The 23,130-nt window shown below is 35.9% G+C and overlaps 1 protein-coding gene across 1 annotated transcript; it reads left to right on the forward strand.

Annotated features, from left to right (window-relative positions):
• Positions 1-4,445: 4,445 nt before the first annotated feature.
• On the forward strand, positions 4,446-22,231 carry LOC103605667 (sulfotransferase 1 family member D1-like). Its single transcript, XM_008590288.1, has 7 exons — positions 4,446-4,593; positions 8,343-8,468; positions 9,547-9,644; positions 13,016-13,142; positions 17,756-17,850; positions 19,088-19,268; positions 22,051-22,231. Exons 1-7 carry the CDS (start codon positions 4,446-4,448, stop codon positions 22,161-22,163), a joined length of 888 nt encoding a protein of 295 aa, XP_008588510.1. The 3' UTR covers positions 22,164-22,231.
• Positions 22,232-23,130: the final 899 nt, after the last annotated feature.

Below are 23,130 nucleotides of genomic sequence, written 5' to 3' on the forward strand. Positions count from 1 at the left end.
GTATTCAAGATACAGAAATTGAAGAGGAGAGTAACTAATTTTGTCTAAAGGCCAATAGAAAGACTTTTCAGAGGATGTAACATTTGCACAAAATTTTGAGGAATGAATATGAGTTTTCCAGATAGACAAGGAAATTAAGGGTATCAGCTCAAAAGCAGACATGCAAGTGCAACAGCTAGATGTGAAAGGGATGGATCTATGTTTGTTTGTTCTTTATTAATTTATTGATGGAGACTAAAGTTTAAGTGTGGTAGAAATAAAAGAAGAATCACAGAAGTTTAAACGTAAAATCTATAATAAAAATCTTCAGACTTTATCTTTTCGATCATAGGGTTGTGGTCAGGTTTAGAGCAATCATATTTATAATTGGCAAGCAGAGGGTAGGAACTGACCTTGGAGATAGGGCAACTAGTTTAAAGACTATTGCCATAGTACAGGATAATGATAAGAACATAAATTAGGGCAGATTTTGGGAGGCAATGATAATATTAATAATGACTACCATTTATTGTGTTTGTCAACATACATATCGCACCCATCATCTTATTTCTCCATCATATTTCCTCTAGTGTAGGTGAATTACTACCTCCATTTTAATATTAGGACATTGAAACTTAGGTTTATGATTTGTCCTGACTCACACACACTGGTAGTAAACAGCAGACCTAACATATTAACTTTGAATCCGGAGACCTTATACTCTTAACCACTAAGCTAGTTCATGAAGAGAAGCTGCTATTCTCTGGGATACTTAGAAGATAAAAACCAATTTGTGAGTCAATTGGATGTGGAAGCGTCAAAGAGAAGACAGATTCTAAAATAATTTCCAGATTTCTGATATGAGTAATGAGGTGAATGTGGTATCACTGAAATAATAAGTACATGGGAATCTAGGACAAGAATTTGTTCAGTGGAGAGCAGGACTATTGGGTTAAATTTATGTTATGTCACTAAATTTGAGATACCTGAGGAACATCTGAGAAAAGATGGGCAATAGCAGTTGGTTATATAGGTCTGGACATCAGAAGATAAAGTGAAATTAAAGATAAATCTACATTTTGGAGGCATCAGCTTTGGAGGGGACAAACATTCAGATATAGCACTAGCCAAGGACTTGGCGTACATTTTGCACTTCACTCTCTGACACATGTTGATATAGTGGAGAACGGAGCTGGAAAGTCTGTTACTCTTTCACTTACTGGAAACGCTAACCTTTGTACAAGCTGCAAGAACAAGAAGAGATCTGTTTACATCAGATAAAACACTGGTAATTAGAATCTGGCCAACGTTACTTAACTGAATACATACTAAAGAAATTTCCAGAAACTTTTTCCACCAGGAAATTTTTTATTTTTCCAGAAAGATTATATAAATCTCTTCTAGAATTCCCTCATCAGTATAGGTAAATTTAATATAGGTGGTTATATTATAGAACACAAAGAGCCTGTAACTAATGGCGTAAATTGTAAACCAGGCCAGTTTTAATGCATCAGGGGCAGGCAGGATGGTGAAGGGATGGTCAACATATCACTGAGATTTTACGTAATTGATTTCACAAGTACCGATGATGTACTATGTGGCAATTTTGCCCCAAAACATTTTTCATCTTAATAGTTGTTAATGTATTAGAGAAAAACTAAATTAAAAAAGAGTTAAGATACTTGATTTGGAGTAAAAAGCCTGCATTTTCGTATCAGCCTCATAATTATTTCTTGTGGAAGGGACAAGCTCTAGGTAACTAGGAAGGAACGAAGAAGCTAAGAGGGAAGCTGAGGCCTTGCCCAATACAACTATGCAAAAAATAACCATGGACAAATTATGAAAAATATTAGGTAGCTGAGAAAACATTAGATACTTTGAAAAGTTAATCTCAAGGGAAAGCAATGAGATCATAAAGTACATGTTAAAAATATTAAAATTATTTTTTCCCGTATTGCTACTACTTCCCGGTAAAGGCTATTTGAGGGCGGGGGAAAGGATGAAGGGGTTTGGGGAACATAAAAGTATCTGAGAGTTATCACATGCATTTATAAGCTTTCTGTTATGAGGCTGAGTTACTTTGGATAAATTTGCATCTGTTTTATGAAATTACTGTGTAGTAAAATGAATTGGATTTCAATCAGAAGCTAATTGTTAAATAGTTGAACAATGACCTTTTTAAATAAAAAGTATTTGAATGAGGTAGGGTTGGGTGGGTTTGAGAGAACTTGCACAAAGGAAGGTAAGAAATTGCACTTCAGAAAAGATACAGGTTAAAAAGTATACTTACTGACTCCACAGACTTCTGATTTTCATTCTTGAGGAGAAGTTTAGGGACTTGGGAAGCCTCATAACTTAGGACTTGTTAGGTAGTCTCTGTTTTGCTAGAACTTTAGAACTAGCACTTTAAGGGAAAAAAATAACCACTTAGCTCATGCTAAATGGCAGTGAAGGGAGGGGTGGGGGCATGTTTTGGAGTAGGACTTGGGATATATTGCAAATTCTTCCATTTTGTATACATGTCAGCTAAAAGGCAAATAAAAATGCCTCATTTAAAGCTGAGAATATAAAATGGCATCATCTAGTTACAAATTAGTGTTAAAATGTTCTTAGAGCAAGGTATCCAATGTATCTCTAAGGTTTAACTTACTTCAGGCTTGTTTCTTTTACCCTGTCCTTTTAGTCATTTAGTTCCTCTGCTGGATTCTGACTTCCTCCCAACACATTCATTTTCTCTTACTCTTGTGGTCTGCTGTAGATAATTTAGATAGAATAATGTACCCTATAATTTAAGAAAGGAAAGTACTAATTTAAACCACTCCTGATTTTACAGTCAAGAAAGTCCAGAGCTGAAGTGAATCATTGTGCAGTATATGCATGTATTGAAACAATGCACTGTACCCAACCAATATGTACAAGTAAATGTTAAAAAAAAAAAGTCCAGTGCTCTCACAGGGCTTGTTCAAATTCCCACTGCAATGAATTGGCAGCACTGCACAAAGACACTATTCTCCTAACTCTAAAGACCAGTAACTTTATCACATATATTAGAAATCTGTGCCTGAGGAAATGCTGTACAAATCAGAACACAAATGAAAAGTACTAATGGTATTGAACATATGAATTCTTTGCTGGCAGTTTTTTTCTTTTAGTATTTTGAATATATCATTCCACTTTCTTCTGGCCTGTAGGGTTTTGGTTGAGAAGTCTGCTGTTAGTTTGATGGGGGTTCCCCTATAAGTGATCTGACGCTTTTCTCTTGCTTCTTGTAGAATTCTCTCTTTGTCTTTGAGCTTTGTGAATTTATCTATAATATGTCTTGGGGAGGATCTTTTTGGGTTGAATCTATTTGGGGACCTTTGAGCTTCCTGGATCTGAAGGTCTGTATCTCACCCTACACATGGGAAGTTTTCTGTTACTATTTCCTTGAGTAGGTTTTTGATATCTTTTCCTTTCTCCTACCTTTCAGGAATACCCACAATTTGGATGTTAGAGTGCTTGAGGTTGTCTGCTATCTTCCTTAGGTTTTCCTCATTATTTTTAATTCTTTCTTCCTGTTTTTAAATGTGCCTGGGTTATTTCAAAAAGACCATCTTCAAGCTCTGAAATTCTTCTGCTTGCTCTACCCTGCTGCTCAAGCTCTCAGTTGTGTCTTTTATTTCATTGAGCGAGTCTTTCATTTCTAGAAGTTCTGCTATGCTCTTTTTTATGGTATTAATCTCTTTGTAGATTTCCTCCTTCATATTCTGGATGTTTTTTCTTGTTTTGTTGTGTTTTCTAATTGAGTCTTCCTTTATTTCTTCAAGTTTTCTTAAGATCATTACTTGAAATTCTTTTTTAGACATTTCAAGGATTCTGTGTTCCATGGAGTCTGACTTCGTGGCATTACTGTATCCTTTCGGTGGTGTCATTTCTTAAATGTTTGTACTTCTAGTATTTTTCGCTGATGCTTGGTCATTTGGTAGGAGGTTTGCTTCTTCTGTTACACTGAGGTTGGCTGTAGGTGGCCCTGGTCGCTACTGTGGGGGTGAATTGTCTTTGCTTGACAGTAGGTGTGGTGGTGGTTATGTTAGACCACCTTGGTTCCCGTTCAAGACTCTGTGGTTATAGAATGGGACCCTAGCGCTGTGGAGTTCTGCTGGCCCAAACTCGGTGGGTCGGATCCGTAGGCTAGTGCTCCTGCCTGGGTCTGAGGCAGGGTGAGGGGGCCAAGTGGAGCCATGAGGCTCCACTAGCTGGTACCCGCAGGCTCACCTGTGCGATGAACGGTGCATATGAAAATAATTGTTCAAGACCTCATTAGTTTTTTATTGTACCTTCTCTTCTTCCAGTGACTCAAACACACAGTACTGTGATCTGATGCTGCTGGATCTAGAATAGCAACAGTACTATTAAAATATTGACATGTGTTTTGAATTTGATTGATGCTACACTTTGCTATTTGTTTAACATGTAGTCTTTCAAAAATGGACAACAAGCTGAATGTCTGCAGCAAGCAGTTAGTGGATGTTCATGGTGTCCCCATCTTCTCGTGCATTGCTGAGGAGTGGTCCCAGGTAGAATCATTTGAGGCCCGGCCAGATGACCTTCTGATTTCCACCTATCCCAAATCCGGTAAGCCCTTTTTATTTATTTGTACTCAGTGACTAGGTAATGATCCATATATGTTAGCCCACAGATCTGCAGATTACTAGTCATGTCTAACATACGTTCATTAAACATTTGTCAAGGAAACACTGTGGTGGTTGTTAGAAGAGTTTACTCTTGAATTATAGATAAGTTCACTTCAAATTGGTGGACTAATGGGCACAAACCTATGCTATCTACCCTAAGTGAATCATTGTGAAGTATATGCATGTATTAAAACAACACACTGCACCCCACAAATATGTACAAGTAAATGTGAAAATTTTAAAAAGGCTAGCAATTAAATGGAGACTATATCTGAAAGAAAAAATATTGCTGTTCTCCTGTTCTTCTTTTAAAATTCAAATAAAAATAATTAAAACTGCACATATATGTGATTTAGGTACATTAGAATATATATATATATTTATATTTGGAATATATATATATTTTGGATATATTAATATATATGTATACACACATCCATATATTCCTTGATGAAGGAGATACATTCTTAGAAATGCATCGTTTGGTGATTTTCTCATTGTGTAAACGTCATAGAGTGTGCTGACTGACAGAAACCCAGATGATATGACCTACTACACACCCAGGTTAAATGGTATAGACATCATAATCTTATGGAACTGATACCAGAGGAGAGGGCCTGGGGAGGTCAAGGGGCTGACCTCAACCCACCCCATCCTCTACCAGGATCTTGACTGCCACAGGAAAGAATTTAAGAGCACAGTCACAGTAGAAAGTGAAAATGGATTAACGCAAAGAATAAGAAACACAAGACTTCACAGGGAAAATGCAGGCTTTCTCCAGTAAGTAAACAGCAGCCACAGCAAGTTTAATACAAAAGTAAGAAATACACATTTTACAGACAAAGCACAGTTTGGTTCCAGAGTGAACAGCATCCTGCTGAAGTCAAGTTTAACACAAAAAAGTAAGCAATAGACATCTCACAGGCAAAGAGAGGGCTGGCTCCAGAGAGAGTGAGCAGCAGCCCCACCTTCTTCCTGGACTCAACTTTTATACCTTGGCTATCTATACACATTCATGTTATCTAATGAATATTCAACTAAGGGGTGGTTCTCAGTTACGTAACATAGCCTTGCACATGCTCAGTTTGTCTCTTTGGAGCATGCTCATTGGTCAAATTCCATCACATGCACCAAATACACTTAGAATAATATACGTGCTCTGTACCACCTCCAGTGGGATATCATTCGAGGGATAAACTCATTTTTACCTAGTATGCTTGGCCACCAAGATTACACAAGTCTGCCCCCTTTGGTCTCAATTTCCACCTGTCACTACTGAAAATAGGTGCTATAAGCAACAGCAGCTCAGGACCCAGAGGAGGGGCCTGAGTCCTAGGAGAGTGGTTTGAGACCTAGGGGAGCAGCCTAAAACTCAATCCAAGGGGAAGTGAGCACCTCTTATCTCGGAACCAGGGCAAAATGTTGTTATGCAGTGTATGACTATATCTACCTTCTTCACATTTTAACATTGAAATATTTTGTTTATCAATTTAAACAACTGCTGACTTTAGTATACAATCTTAGAAAGGAGAACTTAAGATAACTGGATAAGAATCAATAATTTTTATTTCTCTAGATCTACCAATGACAGTCTTCAGAGTCACCCAATGATAGATGAAAAGAGAGCAGAGATGGAGCTCTCTCTCACCTTTTATCCAAATAATTTACTTGAGCCTATAATCAACCAACTGTTCTAATTACTAAACATTTAAAGTCAACTTTCCTTTATATTCCTACCTGATTTCTTAAAAAATAGTTTTAATTAAGTATATGACTAATGGCATTTTTTAAAGATTATAAACATCGAAATTATTTCAAAATAATGTGTAACAAGTTCTGAGAACAAAGCCCTGGATTTGGGGGATTCTAATATCCCCAAATCATAAACACTGCATGTGAACAAAAGGCCCCAACTAAGAAGTAAACAAATGCACAATACAGACTATTGTAGATACAAAAACCAAGCTCATTTTGGCAAAACATATTTCTTTTCTTACTGCTTTACACAGCTCTCTAAGCGGTTTACCAAACCCAATTGCTGGGGACCAAAACCACTTTGCATTTCCTTGTTCAGATAAATGTTTAGGGAAGGGAAGACAATCACTGAGGATATACATGTGGTTTTGTTTTTGCTATTTTGGGTTATACTCAAAAGCAGGAAACCATGAAGATAATCTTGAAAGATGCCATTATATGAATAGTTTATCTACAAAGATTTTTTTTTTTTTTCCTGACAAGCTGGATGTCTACAAATAGCTTAATCACATATTCTGGTAGGTTTGTTGTTGTTCCCTTTACAGGGCATTGAGAACATATTATAAAGTTATTTTTATATCACTGCCTTATTAATTTTACTATGAAAGATGCAAGTTAACTATAACCTTATATGAGCTAAACCATGTGCTCTGTTTTTCCCCCTAAAATTATAGAAAACAAACTTTTCTGATTCAAAGCAAACAAAATAGCTAAATCGGCATTTCTTTCAATCAGATTTCATGGGCCACAATTTGAATCACTCACCGATGGGATATAAAATGTGTTACATTGTATTTTGGAATTTAGGTCTATCTATCTATCTATCTATCTATCTATCTATCTATCTATCTATCTATCTATCTTCATAAATCATTACTTAAACCTAAACCAGATCAGGCAGTAGAAAGTGCAAGGACACTGCTTATTTGCTGATTTGGCTCACCTTTTTCTTAGTACTACAATTGTCTGTGATGGAAGGATGGCGGGGGATGGGGATTCCCTAGTACTCATGATTTAGGGATACGAAGCAGAGACAGTTGACCACAAGACAGGACTAAAAAGGGGGCCTAAGGTACTCTAGTATTTGGAACCAATCTAAGGGTGTATCCATGTGTAGATCATCCTTCAAATATGTTGCCATGTTGCATGATTAATTAATTGATTAATTAATTAATTAAATTTTTTTTGTCATCCATGATTATTCAATTTAAGGATTACTATTATGCCTCTGGTAATGTGGAAGGGAATGAGAACAGTGAAGAAGATACTTTTCTCTTATGTTTTATAATCCTTTTACAGCAGTGCCTCAGTAGCTTAATCATTGAGTGCTATAGACAATTAAATACACCGTATCCTCCTATGCTTTAGACCCATTTCTCAAAAGACTAGTGAGACACAATATCATAAAGATGAGAGTGACTTGATCCACTCTACTCAACTGTGAGTGGCACACTGGTCATTTATGAAATCTTGAAGTTCTCATTGTTTCCCTTTTCATCCCTCCACCAAATGTTGAACATTTTTACCTGAAATATTCTCCAATGCCAAGATCCAATAATCTTTTTAATATTAGTAGGAAATGTACAAATTGATAGTCAGACTCATTAAAGATGGCTGCTTCCCCCACCCATATCATTCAGGAGGGTGTGCCATCATCACTTACATACTGTCTCGTTAATATCTCTTGATTTACTTTTTTTTTTTTGAGTCTTATTTGCATGATCATTTTAATCAGATTTTACACACGTACTATACATATGTCTATATTCAATATAGGTGAGAGTGTTTCCTAGGAAAGGGAAAAAGAGAAAAAGGGAGTGGAAATAAAGAGCACTTTTTTGTTCAGGTGTTACACAACTCCTCTACCTCGATTGACCCTCTCATACTCTTTTCAATAGGAAAGTTTAGAGTGTCTTCCATTTTTTTTTTCCTTAGGAACAACCTGGATCAGTGAAATAGTCGATTTGATCTATAACAATGGGGATGTGGAGAAATGTAAACGGGATGCAATTTTCAATCGAGTGCCTTTCATGGAACTTACCCTTTGTGGATTCAGAAGTGGTATTTTCTCTAAATGTTCTTTTTTACTGTATGACTAAATACCCCTATATTTTTCTGACATCTGAAAGAGTCATAATGGAAAATGACACAGACAGAGCTTGGACAGTTGAATCATAAGCATCCATAATAGAAGAGCTAGAATTTGGCTGTTCTGATGAACATATTGTACTCTTCCTCCACCCAAAGTTAACATCTGCATAAAAGAAGATTTTTTTTTTTTCCTTTTTGTCTTTTTTCGTGTCCGGCAACGGATCGCAACCCTCAGTGTAGCGCCCGTACCAGACTGGGACCGGCAATGGGATCGCAACCCTCGGTGTTGCGCCAGCACCTCGCTCAGCCAGTGAGCGGGAACCGGTCTGTATGTGGGATCCGAACCCTCAGCGGGAGCGCCACCGAGCTCCCAAGCAGCGCACTGTAGCAGTGCGCCACCGGGCCGGCCCAAAAAAAGAAGATTTTGGTGTAACATGTTTTTTTGTAATAAGTCAGGTAGAAGTCTTCAAGGTTTAAATATTGAGCAATAATTATACAGAAAAAATTCAGTGTTTGATTCCATCCAGAATTATATATACTACTAGTTAGCTGATATTTACAAACTCAAGGGAAATGATTATGAAAATACATAGTTTTGCATTATTAAAATTTTTAAAAATAGCCATGAACCTCACTACTTAATTTGATCTTAGAATTTGAATATGAGAGAGCTGGAAAGGAATTTTGGAATTCTCTATTTCAATTTTCTCATATTTTAAATAAGAAAAAGAGGAAGATAAATGAAGAAAAAGTTTGGACATCTTCACTCTTGATCTATTGCTGTTTCTGCCTCATCCGGGTGTTATATCTGAGGATTTTATAGGCACTTATGAAAATAGTCCCCTGTTCTTATAGGCAATAAAAAGTATAGCCAGAGTTTATTATTTCTTATCTCATTGTAGATTTTAAGAGTATATGAAGCCATATAGTCATATAGCCATTTCAAGCTATTTGATGGGGTTAATGTTTAGAAAGTCTTAGATTAGATTGTAAATGGCCTTTATAATTCCACATTTATAATGTAGTTTCCTAATTTTTGTACTTGTAGGTGTTGAGCTGTTGAACAACATGAAGTCTCCCCGATTAATAAAAACACACCTACCTGTTCAACTTCTCCCTTCTTCATTTTGGAAGAATGACTGCAAGGTAGTAAAGTTTAAAGAAAAATAATCTTTATTTGTGTTATTTCTTTTACAAATTATGCAGAAACACAAGATAAGGGATTGCAAACCCTGAATAAGTCATTGCAAAAGTAATAATGTAGCCTCTATATGCTAAGGATCAAAATAACACCAGTGGACATGAATGATGTAGACAGAGATTACATTCAGTGCCCAAGCACTAAAATCCTGTGAGGTTTTCTGTTCACAAAGATACATTTCATTCTATCTCAGTCCTTTTTACTACTATCAACTACTTTTAAACAGTAGATATTCAAATCATTCCGGAACTGATTCTTTATAATTCAGCATAATTATAATTTACAAATGTGGACTTACAAGTATACATAACTTATAGGATATAAATTATATATAATTATATACATTTTTGAGTTAGTTTTAGGCTTCTTTTTTTAAAAAAAGTCCTTTAAGCATAACATTTGAGAAGAAAGATCCATAAATCCTAAATATACAGCTTGATGAATTTTCATGAAATGAACCTACCCACCAAACCAGCACCCAGATCAAGAAATAGAACATTGCCAGCACTTCAAAAGCTCTGTTTCTGCACACTTCCTTTCAGTCAGCATCTCCTATCTCCAAAAATAATGCCATCCTGAATATTTTCACCATAAATTTATTTTCCTGTTTTGTCTGTAATCATAAAATACATACCCTTGAATATTTACTTATTTCATTCAAAATAATGTTTGTGAGATCTATCCCTACTGTGCTTGTTATTTTGTTTTTGTTTTTTTTCTTCGATGTAGACTGCTGAATCTGACTATAATTTCTTTTTCTTCCTTGGAATTTTATTTCTTTTAGTTTTCTATTATCAAAATCATTTAATAAGCATATAATCAGTAATCATCTATGGAAGTGTTACCATGTATGTATCAGATACTGTGACTGGCATTATAAACTCAAACATAAATAAGACCTTATTTTTATCATTATTATTATCTGGGGCTGTTAGCCATTGGTTGGAAACATCAGTGACCTTTGTACTACATAACATATAGTCCTGTAGAATATCTCAAATATTGGGGGAAAAGACGTATATATGTTATAAAATATTATATTTTTATAATATGTATTTCTAAGAAATATGTTAATCTATTTTAAGAAATTTAAAATATATTTTAAAATATATTTTTATTTTTTATTGGTTATGAATATTCATGAGATACAAAGATGATTGTCACCCCTCGTGCCCAAAATGTGAAGGCCAGATCCTTACTGGCAGCATGAGCACTACCACAAATTCCAATTGTACACCATGTCTCCCACTTAATTATCCCCAACCACCCTCCTCCTCCCCCTTCCCCCCAGTCCACCTTGTATCCCTAGATATGCTCTCTCCCTCTGCAAGTCCAATGCACCACTGTGGTCTTTCTTTCCTTCCTTCATTCTCTCTTAGCTCCCACTTATGAGCGAGCACATGAGGTATTTTTCCCTCTGTGCTTTGCTTATTTCACTCAGCGTAAGTTTCTCCAAGCTCATCCATGTTGTTGCAAATCGAAGAATTTCTTTCTTTTTATGGCAGAGTAGTATATATATTTCTAATAAATTTTAATAAAATATTATATTATAAAAATACATATATTTTTATGGCTGGCTTGGTAAAGGGAACTGAACCCTTGACTTTCTTGTTATTATGTTTGAAAAATAAGTACATATCAGTAAGGTAGGTGCTAAAACATGAAGTCAGAAAGATTTTGTGTAGCAAAGAAGGCTCAAAAATGAAGAAACATTTGATCAGCATTTTGAAGGAAGAGTAGGTTATTTTTTATATTTACAAGGACACATCACAGAGAAAAAACTGCACGTACATAGGCTAAGAAATGTGAAACAGCAAGAGAAGTGTCAGAGTTCAGTGTAGCTAAGTACAATGAATAAAATGCAGAGTGGTGGAAATACATCTGGGAAGTAGGCAATCACCAAATCCCTGGATTTGAGAAAGGTGTTTAGAGTATGCCTTTACCCCAGCATCTTTAATGAAATGAGGAAAACAGCTGTTGTTTTCCTTTAAAATATTTACTGATTATGTTTTCATCCTTATTTTACAAAGTCTTTGTGCATGTGTTCATGTGTGACTTCCTTTTTTCCTTCAAAGCCTAATTAAGAACAAGAGAGATAAGGAAGTAGGGATTCAATTTATTATTCTAATTCTGGTGATGAAAGTGTTAGAAGTCTGAGAGAAACACCAGAGTTGCCATTAGGAGAACTGAGGGGTATCTTTAGGACCATCTTCAGAGGCAAGCAGAAACAGACCTTGCTAATGAAGTACAGATGATGATGAAAGAAAAAGAAAATAGCTGGTTCAGTCCCGCAGTCTCTTGATATTGAAATAGAAAGTGACCAGGAATGTTTTTATAGGTTTAGTATTTTCTCAAGAAGTTATGTCAGCAACAACAGAATCTCAACTTTTAGAACTCTATACCCAATCTTTTGCAAAACCCCTTTCCAGCCACTCCTTTCTTACCTGCCCCCCATCCTTGTCCTAGGCTAGAAGAACTGCTACTGGCAACTTTGGAATATAAAAGTTCCCATTTCCTTTGCACATCAGTTGGGAGTGAAGGAAACTCTGATTCTACTCAAATAAAAGAAGGTTTCTTCCTTCTTTTTAAATCTTCTTTTAATAACTTCTTTTAATATTTCTTAGAAATATATTCATTCATGGGTGGATGGATCCTCAGTATTATTAGGTATGCTGCAGGGGAGTAGACAATAGATTTCAGTGGACTTGCCTGAAAACCTAATTACCAATGAGGTATAACAGTGTCTTTTCCTTTTGGAAAAGTGTTAAAAATTTCTGCCTTCAAGCTGACTTGATGGCTGTATCCATAAAATAAATTTTAATCTCACACCAGTCATTACAAACAGCAATGATTGTTATGTAGCCATGATTATGAACAGAATGAAGACTGTTTAATATAAAGTTACCCAAGTAATAATTTATTTTCTATGAAAAACTGGGTATTTTTTCAGTTTTTAAAAAAATATGCTTCTCTTTTTTTATTTATTGGTTTCCATAAGTGACACAAAAAATGTTCTAAATTTAAGGATATTAGTTAATTTTTATTAATTTAATACTTTTTATAATTTTTATTTTACTTGATTTTCCAAGTTTCAAGAGCTATTCTTCTTTTCAAAGGCTAAAGAGAAACCAGGGGTGTGAGAGATGAGTACTCTTTGTGTTAAAACAATATATGGTTGTGAATATCCTATGCCAGAATGTAGATATAAATGCCAAGATCAGATATAGAAAGAAAATAAGCATCTGTTAAAGTCTTCAAAAGTTAAAAACAATTAAATAATAGACCCAAAATGTTCATTTCCTCTATTTCCCCACAGATGATCTACATGGCACGGAATGCCAAGGATGTTGCTGTATCTTACTACTATTTCTATCAGATGGCAAAATTACACCCAGAGCCTGGAACCTGGGAGGAGTTCCTGGATAAATTCATGGCTGGGAAGGGTGGGTCCGACTATTTCTTTAATCATGGAATTTCATAATGAAAAGTCTTGATGTTTTTTCTTTGCCAGGAGATATAAAGTTTAAATATAAATCTTGTGTTTATCATAAACCTAATATGAACCCAGCACTCTATTAATGCCCTGGCAAGACTACAGAGGAAGCAGTGTGTGGCACAGATTTCTCAGTCCTTAGTCTTATCACTTCATTAGTGATTAGTGACTACTGCCAATTTATTTAAGCTGTTTCCTCTCTTGCTGTCCATGCCATTGTACAGTTTTAATTTTACACATATTCTTGGACTCTCTCCTATCATTTCTTTTTTGTTTTATTTATTTTTTATTGGTTATGAATATTTGTGAAATACAGAGCCGGTTGTCAACCCTTGTGTCCAAGATGCAAAGGCCAGATTCATACTGGCAGCTTGACCATTACCACGAACTGCGTTTGTACCCTGTGTCCCCAACCCAATTATACCCCAGTCCCCTCTTCCTCCCCTTTTCCTCCCTCCCACTCCAACTTGTATCCTAAGGTATGTTCTCTCCCTCTGCAAGTCCAACGCACCACTGTGGTCTTTCTTTCCTTCCTTCTTTCTCTTTTAGCTCCCACTTATGAGTGAGTACACATCGTATTTATCCCTCTGTGCTTTGCTTATTTCACAAACTTATTTCATAAGTTTCTCCAAGCTCATCCATGTTGTTGCAAATAGGAGAATTTCACTTCTTTATTTTTAGATAAACTGAAAATTCTTGAGTGAAAGTTTTGTTCTTAAGATTCTGTTCTTCTGTTTATTGCCTTCTTCAGGGAAACATATTCATATTCATGGTAGTAACTATACCAATAATTCTTATATAAATACTCTTCTATATAAACTCTCTCTTTGAGGCAAATACATCTCAGTGGTATCTTGCATATATTTACTCCTGACATTGCTTGGACTATTCTTTGTTCATAGAATGTCATTCTCATTTTTATCATTATCAAAGCCCAACTATCCTTCTTAAATCCAAATGTACTCTACTTCCTACACATCCCTTTCTTAACCTCTATGTTCCTATGATTTTTTCTCTCTCACTCCTTAGCCTGTGAACTCCCATACCACTTATTGTCTGCATTACTCAGTATCTTCCACCTTGTTCCTGTAGTTTTAGTTTTGTTTATTAGAAGTTTTATTAGTTTGGTGGGTCTGTCAAAACAAAATACCACAGACTTAGTGGCTTAAACAATAGAAATCTATTTTCTCACAGTTCTGAAGCCTAGATGTCCAAGATCAAGGTGTCCTCAGGATTGGTATCTTCTGAGGTATGTCCTTGGCTTATAGATGGATGTTTTCTCCCTGTGTCTTCACATTGTCTTCCCTCTGTTTGTCTGTGTCCTAATTTTCTCTTATAGCGACTCTAGTCATAAGGCATTAGAGTCCACCCTAACGACCTAATTTTAAATTGATTACCATTTTGAAGGCCCTATCTCCAAATCCAGCCACATTTTGAGATACTAAGGGTTAGGACTTCAATATATAAAATTTGGGGACAAAATTGAGCCCCAGACTCTCTCCTCTGGCCCCCCAAATTAATTTCCTTCTCACATGAATAATACATTCACTCCATCCTAATAGCCCGCAAAGTCTCAACCTATTTCAGCATGAAATCTTAGTCCAAAATCTCATCTAAATATTATCTAAATAATGTATAAGTGAGATGTAAGGTATGACTCATCCTGAGGCAAAATTCCTCTCCAGCTGTGAACCTGTGAATTCAAATGATGAGTTATCTCCTTTCAAAATACAATGATGGGACAGGTGTAGGACAGACATTCCCATTCCAAAAGGCAGAAATCAGAAAGACAAAAGCCTAAAACCTAGCAGGAAAAATTCCATTAAATTTAGGATCAAGAATAGTCCTCCTTGGCTTGATCCTAAGGAATAGTCTTCCTTGGCTTGATCTTCCTTGGCTTGTTCTCTAAGCACATCAGAATTATGCTCCCACTCCATCAAACTTGGGAGGGAACCCTGCCTCCTGGGGCCCTGGATGGTGTCCCTACTTTTGGGGCCTCTGTCTTTTGGGTGCATGGTTGTGGTGGTAGCCCTGTGGCCTTATGAACCTTCTTCAAGGTCATTGTTCTCTTTTCCTGAAAGATAAATTATGTTTGCAGCCAGACTGCTTCATTGGTCTATTTCTTGCCCATAGAATATCAGAAATGTGACATCGTTCCTTCATTTCAACCTGCCCTTGACTCATTCAGTCCAAACTCATTTTGTTTCTACTGAGATGGTTGAGATGGTTGATTGGATCCACAAGCCATGTGTCAATCTGTTTAATAAAGTTTGTTCAGCTACACTCATGAGATTCTTTCCCTAACATACTTTTTCATTTTTTTTACAATGTGGATAAGCTGACAATTATCCAAATCTTCAAATTCTAATATTTTAAATTAATAATTCCCTTTTTATTATGTTATTTCTCAGTTAAATTTTTTATTCTGTTCACTTATTGTTTTCTTCATTTAAAAAAATATTTTTCTGTATTTTATTGAAATTCACTGATCTTTTTTAAAACAGTTATTTTTAATTCTTTCTCAGGCAGGTTCATGCACCTCCATTTCTTTAGGGTTACTGAATGGCAGTTAATTTTGCCTGCTTGGTGACATCATGTTTCTCTGATTGTTCTTGATCCTGGTAGTCATGCATTGATGTCTATGCAATTAAAAAAGCAGTTACTTGTTTCAGTCTTCATAGACTGGCTTTTCTGGGAATACCCTACAACTGTAAGCCTGTACAGAGATTCTGGGCAAGTGTCTGGCATGGTCGTTAAACTGAAAACCGCTGTGGCCATTGCAGCTTTAGCAATGCACTATGCTTGGGACTGCCATAGCTGGTGCAGTGCAAGGCTGGGATCCCATGACTGCCTAGGCTGGCTCAGCACGAGGGCATACCTGAAGCCTATGCCCACTGAGGTCTGACTGCCACTGAGGGCTGTCCAGAGCCCAAGGCCATCATAGTGAGCTGGCAGTGATGCAGAGTAACAGTAGAGATCAATTTTGCCTCATAGTGGCTACACGTTATTCCTGGCATGGGACAAAGCTGCAGGCACAGTCTGTGGGTACAAGCTTGGAGTCAGAAGCCATGGGGGCCTGCCTGGTGCTGGGTTTTACTGTGGCAAGCCTGATGCTAGGGTCTAAGATAAAATCCTATGCTCGCTTCCTTCTCCTTCCCCCTAGTGGACAGTATCTGGCTATTTACTGGGCTGCCTGAGGTTGGGGGGTGGGTAACACAGGTAATATAAAACTGTCCTTCCTACCTTCTTCAATGTATCTTTTTTTTTTTTTTTACTTTTGTTCTATAACCAGGTACTGTGATCTCTCACCTGGTTTCATCGTAAAGGTATTTTTGTTCAAGGATAAGTGTTCAAATTGATGTTTCTGCAATAGAACGATCACTGGGGAGGCCTCTTCTGCCATCTTGCTCCATCCTCCTTCTGAGCCTATAATTCCTTCCTTAATTAATCTCTCTCAACTCACATTATACTATGAGAAGCAAGGGGAAACCGGGATGCACCTTTAACAATTCATGTAGAAATCTCTTCAGCTAAATATCCAAGTTCATCACTTATTAGTTCTACTTTTCACAGAATGCTAGAACACAATTTGGACAAATTCTTTACTACTTAATAACAAAAATTGCCTTTCTTCCAGTTTCCAATATTGTGTTCCTTGTTCCCATCTGAGACCTTACCAGAGCACTTTTAACATTCAAAGTATTTTAACATATTTCTACTAAAATTCTGTTATGGTGACAATTATATCACAAGATGATAGCAACTTTTACAACTCTCCTCTTTTCTTTCTGAGTTCTAACCAGAATTATCTTCAGCATCTATATGTCTACCAGTCATCTCTTCAAGGTAATCTAGGATTTTTTCTAACATGCACCTCAAAGCTCTTCCAGCCTCTATCCATTATCCAATTCCAAAACTACTTCCACATTTTTAGGTATTTGTTACAGAAGCATCCCACTTCCCAGTGTCAAAATCTGTGTTAGTTTGCTAAGGCTGTCATAACAAAGTGCCAAGAACTGGAACGACAGAAATTTATTTTCTCACATTCTGGAAGCTGAAAGTCCAAGATCAAGGTGTTTTCAGGATTGGTTTCTTCTGAGGCCTTTGTCCTTGGCCTGTAGATGATCATATTTTCCCTGTGTCTTCAAATGGTCTTCCTTCTGTGTGTGCCTGTGTACTAATTTCTTCTTATAGGGACATTCATTGATCATATTGAATTAGAGTCCATCCTAATGACCTAATTTTAACTTAATTACCTATTTAAAGACGCTGTCTCCAAATACAGTCACATTCTGAGGCATTGGGGTTGAGAACTTCAAAATATTAATTTTGGGAAGACACATTCACTTCACAACAGAAGTAGTTTGTCCTTTCCAAGTAGATTGTAAATTTATTGAAAATGGGTTATCTCATTTACTTCTGTTATTCTTAACATTCCTCTTTCTTAAACAAGTTGGTCATCACTACACATGTATTGATAATAATGTCTTGGAATGACATTTAACAATTCTTTACATCATGTAAATAATTGTAATTTTGCAAAAGTTTTATTTTTCAATTTAGTGTCTTTTGGTTCCTGGTATGACCACGTGAAGGGCTGGTGGGAGAAAAGAAAAGATTATCGTATCTTTTACCTATTATATGAAGACATGAAAGAGGTAAGAGGCAACTGCTATTTCTTTTTTATTTTTGAAAGAAACCCAAGATTCATTTTCTTTGTATCATACTTTCCTTTCATCTTGGTCTATAAATATAGCTAATTTATTATCCTATCAATTGTGCCTTGAAAATTGATTGTCTAGCCATCCACTTCTTCCTAGCACTACTGTCTTCCACTGTAGTCTTGATATCCATCTTGACTTACTTGGACTACCTTGTCTTGTTTCTATTATCCACCCAGAGATAATGATTTTTCTGAAACCTAAATCAGAATATCCTTTCTTCACATCTCTCAGTGGCTTCTGTCCCTATGTAAATATGACATCATTAAGGTCATTTATAGATTCTACATTATTTAGTATCTTTCAATCTCTGTAACCTCTTCTTGTGCCAGCTTTTCCTTTCTCACTGACGGAGTCTCCCTAAAAATTTTGTCCACTATTTTCAAATTAACCTTGTCTTATTAGTTCTTTATCACCTGAATTCTGTGAGCCACATTAGCATTAACAACAGAAGTTCTGAAAGGTGAAATTGTTAACCTGGTTTACCTCTGATAGGTAACATATCATAAACTCTTTTGCCTGAGTGCCACCCTTTCATTGTATCTAATATGCTCTACTATGTCCAGTCTGAAGCACAGAGAAAGGAAATCTTAAGAAATATGAAAAGTGGATCTCTCCCCTTCATTGTTGCCTTTATCCTCTCCAGCATTCCATAGGCCAGAAGATGGACAGGATTTTATTTTACATTCCTCCTCATACATGCTCCTCATACTGTCAAAAAATCTATGTGTGTGTTAGAGGTAGATTTTCCTACCTTGTAGGAAACTCGAGATAGGCAATCCATTCTTGATGTTGGATATAGTAAAAGAAAGGAGGAGAGAGTTCAAGGGATCTTGAAAATTACTTATAATAAAAATGCCAACTTGCTTTATTACCTTATTTATTCTGCAGGCTAATTCTATTTTTGAATGCAAAGGATAGCATATTAACCCAATTTTTTTCTTTGCATTTTTTGAAACAAACTTTAATCTCACTTCTAACATATGGTTGCCTGGTAAAACTAAGGATAATGTATGCACTTAGGAAAGCAAAACAAAAAAGGCATATAAAAATAATAATTTTAAAAAACTATTTACTTCACTACTTTGGCATATGTAAAACCTTGGTAAATGCATTTCCTGCTTTGTGTCCCAATTTACCTGAAATGCTTTTTTCTTTCCTCTAATTTCTTTAGAATCCAAAGTGTGAAATTCAGAAACTGTTAAAATTTCTAGAAAAAGACATGCCAGAAGAAATTGTGGATAAAATCCTCTATCACTGCTCTTTTGATGTGATGAAGCAGAACCCTAGTGCAAATTATACCACTATGGAAAATAATCTTATGGACCATTCCGTGTCTCCCTTCATGAGAAAGGGTGAGAACATCACATACAAGTTTCCATACAGCTTACTGGGCACATCATGGAGAATGTAGGTGGTCAGATAAGAGTGAAAGGAAATGGGAAGAGATTGAGAGTGCTGGAGAGAGAAAAGTTAAAACAAAACAAAACAAAAAAACCTTAATGGAAATAATCAGTGGTAAAGAAATTCTATTTTTGCTGCCAGTCTAACATGTAAGACAAATCTTCTAATGAGAAATATTTACTCAGCCTGTACACTAAGCATGGGTTTTGGCACCCATTACTATATCAGAAGAATGTCCCTCATTTGTCTGAATTATCTAGATATTCTTCATCTTCCTTGGTAGATAACTTAAACGATGTTAGGCATACTAAATTAATGAGGAAAAGTGTGAACTCCTTGAAGTTGTTATGATCATGGTAAATTATTGCTTTCTCGTCATTGAACTCAGTATGTAGCATCTTGCATAAAGTAGTTTTTTAATAAATATATATTGAATTTAATTATCTGTGTGTGAAAGAAAGACAGAAAATGTTGTGTATGTATCAGTCAGCTTTGCTATAAAACAAATTACCCTAAGAATTTCAGTGGCATAAAACCACAAGATTCATTTTTAATTTAAGCAACATGTTTATTACCAAGAAATGGGCTTACTGCCCAGTGAACACTGAATGCCAAACGCTGTGACACCGGCTTTTGTGAAAAGAGTTTTATTGCATGGCTGACCAACAAGGAGATGGGAGAGAAGCTCAAACGTGTCGTCCTACCCAGAGTTAGGTCAAACTTTCATGGGTTAGGGATACAAGTTGGTAAGCAGAAGCACTGGTGGGGTAAATTTTGATTGGGTGGGCTTTAAGATTGACCCTATATGGTAAGGTATGGAATGGTGGGATTCAGCACCAGAACTGCCTGAAAAATGGTCTTTTTGCTTCTGAAAGGGTTCTGGCATTTCAGGTTCCAATCATGTCCTGGCATCCTTGGTTCTGTGGGGAGGAACATTGGTTCCAGGTATTATTTGGAGGTCAAGGCTTTTTCTATTATGCATGCCCAGGCCACATGACTTGCAAATTTTGACTCTGCTTCATCCACAGGAAAGCTTAAGCAATGGTTAAACAAGAGACCCAGTCAAGTTTGTCACACAGTTATACGTTGGTGGATGCTGGTCACATGTGGCTGCTCCAGTTTTGCTTGGATCTCTTGGGCTCAGCTCCTTGTGTCTTATCTTTCTAAAACCTAGACTCAAAGAGCTGCTCATATATGGGAGATGCTCAATATCACGATAGAGAGGAAGAGCTAGAGAGCTGGTGGAAACTTGCAATGTCATTCAAAGTTTATCTTCAAATGTGGTATATATCACATATATTCAAATTCTATTGGCCAAAGCATATAAAAAACCTAGCCCAAAGTTGAGGCAAGGAGGAATCATACAACACATCATGATGGGCAGAGATGAAAATTCTTCTTAGAGTGAAGGGAGAAGTGAGTAATTATTATCAAAAATAAAATCTAAGATAGTTTTGGAGAGACAGATGATTTGGTGAGAAGCTATAAAGGGAATATTAAGGGTAATTTTAATTATAATGTGTCTTCTGAGATCCTAGACATTTTTCTTGTTTTAGAAAGTTAAGAAGTATGTGATGGATAAGTTTTGCTGGGGATATCTGGATCTCAACCAGATAAGATTTTGCCTACCAAGGGATACTTGGTAACATCTGGAGACATTTTCAATTGTCACAAGTAGGGGGAAACTGTTGACATCTAATGGGTACAGGCTAAATATGCCGCTAAATATCCTACAATGCACAGGATAGTTCTCCCTTCCCCCAGAAAGAACTGTTTGGCTCCAAATGTCAGCAGTGGAGATACAAATAAATAAAATAAGATGCCAAAGTTGAGAAACATGGGCAAGATTGACGTAGTTCATTTTGGCAAGTTTTCTTTTCTTCTTTTTTTAAAATTTTATTGATTTTTTATTTTTTCTCTTAAAAGTGGGCTTCCCAAAGCATCTTCTGTGTTTCCCTGTGAGACATTTTATGAAAATGGCATTTTTTTTCCACCAAGTATTTATTGCAAATGTTGTGTTCTGTGTCCTTTCTTTGAGATTTTTGATATGGTTATTAGTTGAAGACTGAGCAATTCTGTAGTAAAGAAATACATTTAATTATACTTAACCCCATAATTTCCAATCTTACTTGACCATAGAAATTTTTTTACATAAGTTATCATTTGATATTGGAAAATATAGTTTTAAAATGACTGAAAAATTCCCTGTATCTTTCTTTAACAAGTCTCTTGAAGCCAAAAAAAAAATCAGAATTTTGAGATGTTAGATTTTCTCCCAGTGACATTTTCTCTAATCTATTTAAGTGATTATTCATTTACATAAGATATTGGAAAAATCTATGAGAAGATATTGATGACTGAAAAGATCTAGCAGTCTAGAAATTGTAGTAGGAGGTGAGGATTAGAATTATGGTGCAGGGCCGAACCCGTGGCTCACTCAGGAGAGTGTGGCGCTGGGAGCGCCGAGGCCGTGGGTTCGGATCTTATATGGGGATGGCCGGTGCAGTGTGTTCACTGGCTGAGCACAGTGCGGGCGACACCAAGCCAAGGGTTCTGATCCCCTTACCAGTCACAAAAAACAAAACAAACCAAAAAAAAAAGAATTATGGTGCAGATATGACATTCTAAAGTTAAAGGTTTAAAAATACAGGTATCGTAATTCAAATTAAAACTGGTCTTAGAAGGGAAATTTTACAGTTGCCTGAAATTTGTCATTTTATGTTTTCTTTTCAGGTATTACAGGAGACTGGAAGAATCAGTTCACTGTAGCCCAGTATGAGAGATTTGAAGAAGATTATGTAAAGAAAATGAAAGGTTCTACACTGCAGTTTCAGTCAGAAATCTAAGAAATACTTGCTCTTTCCCATCTCTGTTAGCATCCAAATTTAAAAAACAAACAAAAAACTTCAAACATTTGGTGAGAGAAAATTCTATATGTGATGTTTCCTTATTCACTTAGATGAGTTGTTTACAATAAAGTAATCAAAAAATTTCAAAGTTTGCATAGGAAAATCGCTATGATTTTAACTACTTTCACAATGATTGTATTAGTCTTAAAAATTAAATAATAAAGTGAAATTTAAAATCTGCATAGTTATCTGCTTTTTTTTTTAAACTCAAATTCTGACTCATTGGGCTTGCAAAGAAGATATTTAGGGGAGTTTTCAAGACAGATGGATTAGAATCAAACAATACTTTAATTTCTCCTTGTTATATGCTTAGAATGATACCAGTGTAATATAAGATCAATGAAATTTCTGCATAAATTCACTGAAATTTATCGCCCTAGATGGTTTACTGTGAATTTTGGATAATTTATTATTCATAGTGTCCTACTGTTATACTTTATATATTAATGATATAAAATAAAACCAAAAAAGTAATTAGTAAATATTTGTTACCAAAGTATCATTTGCATAAAAATGTATTGGCTACTATCAGAGAGAAAAACTAGCTAGCAATTGTCATAATATCAAACTAGTCAAAATTTATTAAATACCTCCTCTGTGTAAATAATGTGCCTTTGGGATAACAAAAAACATAACACAAATCCTGAATGCAAAGAAGTTTCTGTCAGGTCAGGGATAAAAAGAAAATACAGGGAAACTTTGTACCTCCTGCTCAATTTTGCTGTGAACCTAAAACTGCTCTAAAAAATAAAGTCTATCAAAGCACACATAGACACACACACACAGAGGAATAATTATGAGAAGTAAAGAAACAGCCACAATACTAATAGCTGATATTTATTGAGAGCTTACTATGTACCACACATTGTACTGTACAATTTACATGGCTTTACTTCAACTGATC

The sequence above is a fragment of the Galeopterus variegatus genome, unplaced genomic scaffold (assembly GCF_000696425.1).
Source record: "Galeopterus variegatus unplaced genomic scaffold, G_variegatus-3.0.2 Scaffold5979, whole genome shotgun sequence".
NCBI classification, from domain to species: Eukaryota; Metazoa; Chordata; class Mammalia; order Dermoptera; family Cynocephalidae; genus Galeopterus; species Galeopterus variegatus.

Coding starts and splice junctions, on each gene's coding strand:
- LOC103605667 (XM_008590288.1), top strand. CDS start 4,446: ATGGACAACAAGCTGAATGTCTGCAGCAAGCAGTTAGTGGATGTTCAT. Junction 9,645..13,015: donor TTTGGAAGAATGACTGCAAG/GTAGTAAAGTTT, acceptor ATTTCCCCACAG/ATGATCTACATGGCACGGAA. Junction 19,269..22,050: donor GTCTCCCTTCATGAGAAAGG/GTGAGAACATCA, acceptor TTTTCTTTTCAG/GTATTACAGGAGACTGGAAG.